The sequence below is a fragment of the Babesia bigemina genome, scaffold Bbigscaff_72715 (genome assembly GCF_000981445.1).
Source record: "Babesia bigemina genome assembly Bbig001, scaffold Bbigscaff_72715".
NCBI classification, from domain to species: Eukaryota; Apicomplexa; class Aconoidasida; order Piroplasmida; family Babesiidae; genus Babesia; species Babesia bigemina.
The window spans coordinates 1-7,855 of record NW_012237252.1 but is presented as its reverse complement, the minus strand read 5'-3'; the positions used below and the strand labels follow the sequence as shown (position 1 = coordinate 7,855).

At 45.6% G+C, this 7,855-nt stretch overlaps 2 protein-coding genes across 2 annotated transcripts; both read left to right on the top strand.

The window, feature by feature from the left end:
- Window positions 1-948: 948 nt before the first annotated feature.
- BBBOND_0004210 (hypothetical protein, conserved) lies at window positions 949-6,848 on the top strand (the record flags this gene model as incomplete). The annotated part of the gene is made up of 2 exons (XM_012915254.1): window positions 949-977; window positions 1,019-6,848. The coding sequence occupies 2 exons, from the start codon at window positions 949-951 to the stop codon at window positions 6,846-6,848; spliced, it is 5,859 nt and encodes a 1,952-aa protein (XP_012770708.1).
- Window positions 6,849-7,026: 178 nt separating this feature from the next.
- BBBOND_0004200 (hypothetical protein, conserved) lies at window positions 7,027-7,269 on the top strand (the record flags this gene model as incomplete). Its single annotated transcript, XM_012915253.1, has 1 exon — window positions 7,027-7,269. One exon carries the CDS (start codon window positions 7,027-7,029, stop codon window positions 7,267-7,269), a length of 243 nt encoding a protein of 80 aa, XP_012770707.1.
- Window positions 7,270-7,855: the final 586 nt, after the last annotated feature.

Below are 7,855 nucleotides of genomic sequence, written 5' to 3'. Positions count from 1 at the left end.
TAACCCACTCTACATCGCTCCTTAACCCACTCTACATCGCCCCTTATCCACTCTACATCGCTCCTTTACCCACTCCACATCGCTTTCTTATCCACTCCACATCGCTGCCTAACCCACTCTACATCGCCCCTTTATCCACCCTACATCACTCCTTTCAACACTCTACATCGCTCCCTAACTCACTCCACATCGCCCCTTTACCCACTCTACATCGCCCCTTTATCCACTCTACATCGCTCCCTAACCCACTCCACATCGCCCCTTAATCCACTGTACATCGCCCCTTAACCCACTCCACATCGCCCCTTAACCCACTCTACATCGCTCCTTATCCACTCCACATCGCTCCCTAACCCACTCTACATCGCTCCTTTACCCACTCTACATCGCCCCTTTATCCACTCTACATCGCTCCCTAACCCACTCTACATCGCCCCTTTACCCACTCTACATCGCCCCTTAACCCACTCCACATCGCCCCTTTACCCACTCTACATCGCCCCTTAACCCACTCCACATTGCTCCTTAACCCACTCTACATCGCTCCCTAACCCACTCTACATCGCCCCTTTATCCACCTTACATCGCTCCCTAACCCACTCTACATCGCCCCTTTATCCACCTTACATCGCCCCTTTACCCTCTCTACATCGCTCCCTTAATCCACTCCACATCGCCCCTTTACCCTCTCTACATCGCTCCCTAACCCACTCTACATCGCTCCTTTATCCACTCTACATCGCTCCTTAACCCACTCTACATCGCCCCTTATCCACTTTACATCGCTCGAATCACCTCGCCATAATACCGCTATTACCTCTATAAACCATCCTAATAACTTGTGCCTTGTCACCCTTCACTTCCCTTCCTCCACCTCTTGCCACTGCCAAGTCCCATCATGTTCATCCTAACTCCAAATCCTTCGAATTACTTCGCCATATTAACGCTATGACCTCCATTAATTATGACCATAACTTGTTACTTCCCACTCCCGTCGTTATGATGATGCTACTAAAAGAGCCTTGAAGGACATTGACTCCAAGCTCATTAGCCTTGGTCACCTGGCTGGACAGCTTGGCGGATTTGTTGGTGAGAGTGAGAGTGTTAAGGAAGCTGTTATATATGCTATTAAAGCTTATTTCGACACTAATGAAGATCTTAAAACTGACCTAAATGATGCTTACTCTTCTCATGTTACTAAGCTTTCTGAGTCTGTCAAGTCTGTTGACCAGGCTGGTGACAACCAGAAAATTAGTGAGCTTAGTCAGCGAGTTACTCAAGAAATTAATGACATAAATCAACGTATTAATAGCCCTAATAACCTTTATAATCTTCCTTCTTCCCCCTCTCCCTCTGCTGAGCTAGCCAAATTGCACTCCAAGTTGGACGCTTTGAGGAAAGTGGAGGAGCTTTGTGAAAATTATAAGAATCTTAAAAATGCATCAAATAATCCTAAAAACCTCTTAGATAATTTATGTGACGGCCTTCAGACTTTTCTTGGTTACGATAAGAACTCCAAAGGCTACACTGGCCAGGGCATTGTCTACTCCGACCTTGACAGGCTGTGTGACGGGGTGATGGGATTTTTGAGTGGTGTTCTCAAAGACGTACATGAAAATGATAACCTTTCACCTTACAAAAACACATTAGAAACAGCAGTAAATACATTAAATGAAAATCTCAATAAAGGCAAAAAAGGTTTGCAGGCTGTGATTGAGCCGGTCAAGAAGGGGATTGCGGGGTGGTTGGGGGAGGTTAATGAAAAAAATAAAAAAGTGATGAGACCTTTAGAAAATCTTTTAGAATCATTAAATGGACACAAATCTGCTAATATGGAACATAATCCTATTACTGATCAATTGGCTACATGGCGTGGATTCTCTAGCTTATATGTTCAGGACGTCGAAAAATCTGAGCATGCCTTAAATGATATTGACGGTATTTTAAAAACACAAGTAGAGCCAAAAATAGACTTAATAAGACATGTGGTTAGAAATTTTTGGACGTCAGTTAATGATGACAGTGTCATTAATTCTGTTAGTGACTTGACTGATAAATTTTTGCAGCATCGTAGTGAAATTAATGACCTAATTACGAATGACATACAGAAAGTACTTGAAGCTTTGAATGAGAATTATACCACTATTGAAAATAAAATCGATAACATAAAGCAGCAAAAACGTGCTCATATGCAACACATCGTTGACGCCGTGTCAAAAACTCAGCAGTTGGTGGACGGTTTACTCGACGCTTCGGAAAAGGGGTTTGATAAAAATTATCATCAGCAGATTTCAAAACTTTTCACCACGATAAAGACCAATATTGAGAGATTTGCTAGGGATAATGGCACCGACACTATGCTTCAGACGCAATTTAGCATTGTGCAGACAGAAGTTAAGGGTCTGGAAGATGATGTACGCGCTGGGTTAGAAGTTTTAGAGAGCCACATAAGTGGGATCGACAGACGTATTAATGATGATTTCAATGACAATAATATTCTGAAATCCGAGATGTCTGCTCTTCAAACGGCAAAAGAGGCGCTTGAAAAATTGACTGGTAAGAAGAATAATGACGATGGAAATCTCGAGAATAATTTCGAAAATAAGATCAAGGGGTTGCTTAGTAGTTTGTTAACACAAGTGGAAACTGCGATCGGAAAGCTTCACGGTGTTGTTACAACAGGTGATGCAGGAGAAGGAAAGGAAGCAGGTAATCAAAAAATTGAACTCATTATCAAGCATATTCAAGAACAGGTGGACAGGATAAATAAGGGTGAACTGGGAAACCATTCAGGTATACATGGGATATCTGCGAATCTTGACGAGTATGCTAGGCAGTTCAAGACCAAATTCGAGTCTGCTATACGAACGATGGTTCAAGGTATCGTGTCAAGTGAAGGCGCCATAAAGCAACATATCGATCAGTATGTTAATAGTGCAAGTATGCGAAGTCTCCGTACTAGGCTAAACAAGAATACTGTTAAAGAAGCACTTAAGCTTTATGTTAAAGCTTACATTTCTAAATTACTTATGGATGCTGCTGCGAATGCCGCCGGACTGGATGGCATTAAAACATTAAGTGAGCTTTTCGATAAGCTGAGCAGATTTGGGCGATATCTAGAAGGTTATCTGATCAGTGATCAGAATGCCGAACAGACACTTAGCGGTGCTGTTGTAGAAATTGAAGGTTACCTACAGTCAAAAGGTATCCAAGTACTTCCTGACCAAGCGCCTCTCAGATTGGCCATAAGGATTCTACTGGCGTGTCTACACTCCGGTGCCAAAGGTGCAGTCGATGATATATCCGTATTTATCAGGGATTCGGATTGTAGTAAGCTAAGAACCGTATCACATGTGAGCCAAATACTTGGTGAAAGACTTAAAACGGTGATGAGAATGGGTATAAATGGCACTAACTACGCGTCTGCCGTTGACGACGCAATTAAGGCTGTCAAAACCGAGGTTGAGCAGAACCTTGTCACAAAGTTCAATTCCGAGGTCAAAAATGGACTTCCTAGCGCCATCACTAAATTCCATAACAATGCCATAAAGCAAGTCATAGGCGGGGCTAAAACCGCAATCACGGAGGCGCTTGATAAATTTAAAATAAAAAGCGGGGAAAGCCAAATCGACGTCAGGTCCATGATGACTCAGTTTGACGAATCAGAGAGAACTCTGCAATCTGCCGTTCGGCAAATTAAGCAACAACTCGATTTACTTAAAAAGGTTCCCAACGATGTAGACGGCAAAAGACAAAACGCTGATGACATTATGAAACAATTGAAATCCAGAATCCAGAGTCTTCAATTTCACATTACAGCCATTTCACCACGCGTGGCCAATGCACAGAAAGCCTTCGATTCAGCCATTGCACAACTTGATGATTCCGTACGAGATGCCAAAAGCAATGCCAACCTTGCCATGTCGGCGCTAAAAATAAGCTTGCAACGCGGGATTGGTGAAGCATTTGGTGACCTGGAAGATGGTATTCAGCAATTGTTCGCAGCACAAAAGAAAGCCGAGTTACAGGCCATTCACGCCTCAGTATCGGATGAGCTCCCCAAAATTAGAAGCGCCATCGAAGAAGATTTAGCGAGCGGTATAAAGGGTTTAATGAAGTGGATTAATAAGCAAGAAAATGAAGTTACTAGAATTCAAGAGGTTTTAGCTTCTTTAACTACGCCGACCCATCCAGCTGCAACAGCGAAGACTTATAGTGAAGTATTCCTCCAAATATCCGAGTATTTCAAAAATTATGTGGACTTAATTTTACGTTATGCTCAACATGAAGTGAGCTACGTTATTGGCGATTCTAGTAAAAGTAGGCGCCAGCCCACCGAGCAGTCCGAGCGGGTCAGAGACATCAAAACCGTACTGGACAACTTACTAAATTACCTCAACAAAAATTCAACAAGGCACTGTAGTTTTGATCACATATATGCGTCTTATTTAACGTCTCTCAATGACTCTCTTAGTAAGCTCGCCACCCTCTCCTCTTCCACCTCCGCCCTCGACCCCCAAGCGCTGCCGGACGCAGGACGGCCCGTGCTCAAGGCGCTGCAGGCAGGGATGCTGGGATTCGTGGGAGAGTTGGGGAAGGGGTATGTGAGTAGGTACTCGATGGAAACGTTTAAAGAAGGGTTGACTACACCTAAAGGAAAAGAAATCACATTAACCGATTACGGCCGGAAGTGCGCGAAGGTGTGTCTCAGCATAGTGCCTATGGTGAGTGCAGACATGAGAGTTATTTATGAGAAATGTAACATTGGAGGGGAGTGGCTTAATAAGAAAATTAATTCGAATACATATCTCGGCGAATTCTTCGCTCAGCGGGGATATAAGGTTTCGACCAAAACGGACAGCCATGACGGTATCTTGCGCAATAAGGATGAATGCCAAGGCTCAAATATTAAGGGTTTCCTGACGAAAATGTTAAGTACAGCAGCCATCAATAACTTGACGGACTGTTTGCGCTGCTATCACTATGTATGCCATCTCAGGGTTACGCCATCACCGAAGTCTCCTACAACAGTTTTCGCGATGCTTAAGTGGTGTGCTGGTTTGCGGTACAACGCGATGCTAAGCAAAGTCGAAGATTACACTAAAACGTTGTTCTCGAAACCTAAGAAATATGAGGATCGTGATTATAAAGATATTTCCGTTAATGATCTCCAACTAGTCGGCACGTCAACCATTAAGCCTAGGGACGTATGCGACGCGATTTACGATGTATGTAGATACGCAAAAACAATATTGATCGCGATCCTCGGACACGGCCATAACGACGGCGTATATGCTTGTGACTTCAGCGCAAACGAAGATGGGTTTTCGTATCCGGTCAATCCGGCGGACTGCTTCGATACGCTCGTAGATGTTGCGTACAGACTCCATGACCAACTTTATTTCCTCTTGGTGCAGTGTCAACGCACATCGAAGGCTAATAGCTGGCGCGATTGCTGGTATGGTAGGTACGTGGGCGGATCAGATTGGAGGTGCAACACCTTACAATGTGCCAACCAAGACTGTAACCAAAAAGGCAACCAAAAGCCTAACCAAAAAGGTAACCAAGCGGCTAACCAAATATGTGATGAACATCCTAAGTGCGGTGTCAAATCTCCTCTCCAGTCATACTTAGAGGATGGTTTGCCTGGCTTCCTACCACATAAATTCGACAAGGTTGGCTGTAAGGCGGAGTGCACTGTGTCGAACCACCGGGGCATAACGTGCAAAACGCCACTAGGATTTGGTAACATTAGCAACGTTGCATCGCATACTAAGCAAGGCGAGCACATTGGGAACGCTCTCGAAAGATTCTGTGGAAACTCGGGTAGCCCTCTTAGCCAATTGTGTAAATATTTGACGTGCTTATTAAGTACGCCGCCTAAGACATTAGGTGACATGTTTGCCTTTTACTATAATTTCCTGTATGGGTGGCAGATTAAAGGACAAGGCAAGGACGACGACAAGGCGCACAGAGAGGATGCATTTGATGATGCAGTCACCAAAGCTTATTTCGGAGAACGATACACAGATATGAATGTATCACTTCTGTTCGATCGTAATCATTCGGAGCATAACAAAAATCGTGACTTGTTAAGTCTCGTTTGCGGGGGTGACAGCAAATCAGTAACCAACTGCGGCCGATATCTACAACCTATCAGCGCTAATACATGGACTGTGTTTTCCAAACGAAACGCAGCCAACTATCTGTCGTGGATTGTCTATCTCACTGAGTCCTTCTATAATTTGCTACATCAATTATATGAAGAGTGTTGCAAAAATTGTACATCGGCTGGCTCACGTTGCCACGGAAAGACCTGCGTCCCGGATTGCAAAGTCAAATCTCACTACGCATCTCTGGCATCTGCTGCCGAAAGCAAAACCCCTGCCGCCGCACCTACCGATCACCATCACAACCAGTTATGCAAACCCATATCCCACTGTCCGTTCACACGTCCCACGTTCTGCAAATATGGGTTCGTTTTCAAAAGTCTATCAAACATGAGCGGTGAAAACGGCGAAGAGACAATGCGTACGTGCAAAGATCTATGTAACGCATTGCAGAAAGTTCTGAGCGATAAAATCAGTGACGGTGCACCACTCGCCAAATTGGTACATGAAGTAATCCCCAAATTCATATGGGCCATTAGGGAGAAATTCTTCTGGACCACCGTCGCCCTCTGGCTCCTCTCCTTCCTGTACCTCCTCCACATCATGGTCATCCGCCTCGACACGCTCCACATCAAATCGCATTTGCATAGTCCCTCATCGCATCGTATCGCTGCTCAATCACTACTCGCCGCCGCACGTGTTAACAAGCTTAACAAACTGTTTTACCTGCAACCATAATCGTACTCACGTGTTTACTATTTACACTCACCTAGCATATCACCTACTCACCTAACTTATGAATTGTGCTTTAATCTGTTGCATCACTCATTACTCGTTGTATGTGATTGTGTAGTAGTTAACTAAAGTGTTGACCAATGTGCTGACCAAAGTGCTGACCAACGTGCTGACCAATGCCATGACCAAGGTGCTGACCAATGCCATGACCAAGGTGCTGACCAATGTGCTGACCAAGGTGCTGACCAAGGTGCTGACCAATGTGCTGACCAAGGTGCTGACCAAGGTGCTGACCAATGTGCTGACCAACGTGCTGACCAATGTGGTGACCAATGCCATGACGAAGGTGGTGACCAAAGTGGTGACCTACCACCTGACCAAGTTGATGTTCACGGCAGCGATGACATGGGCACGGCAGCGATGACATGGTTACGGCAGCGATGACTGGTTACGGCAGCGATGACATGGTTACGGCAGCGATGACATGGTCACGGCAGCGATGACTGGTTACGGCAGCGATGACATGGACACGGCAGCGATGACATGGTCACGGCAGCGATGAGATGGTCACGGCAGCGATGAGATGGTCACGGCAGCGACGACATGGTCACGGCAGCGATGACATGGTCACGGTAGCGATGACTGGTTACGGCAGCGATGACATGGTCACGGTAGCGATGACAGTTAATGGTTACGGCAGCGATGACATGGTCACGGTAGCAATGACATGGTCACGGCAGCGATGACATGGTCACGGCAGCGATGACATAGTTACGGCAGCGGTGACATGGTTACAGCAGCGATGACATGGTCACGGCAGCGATGACATGGACACGGCAGCGAAGACATGGACACGGCAGCGAAGACATGGACACGGCAGCGGTGACATGGACACGGCAGCGATGATATGGTCACGGCAGCGATGACATGGACACGGCAGCGAAGACATGGACACGGCAGCGGTGACATGGACACGGCAGCGAAGACATGGACACGGCAGCGATGTCATG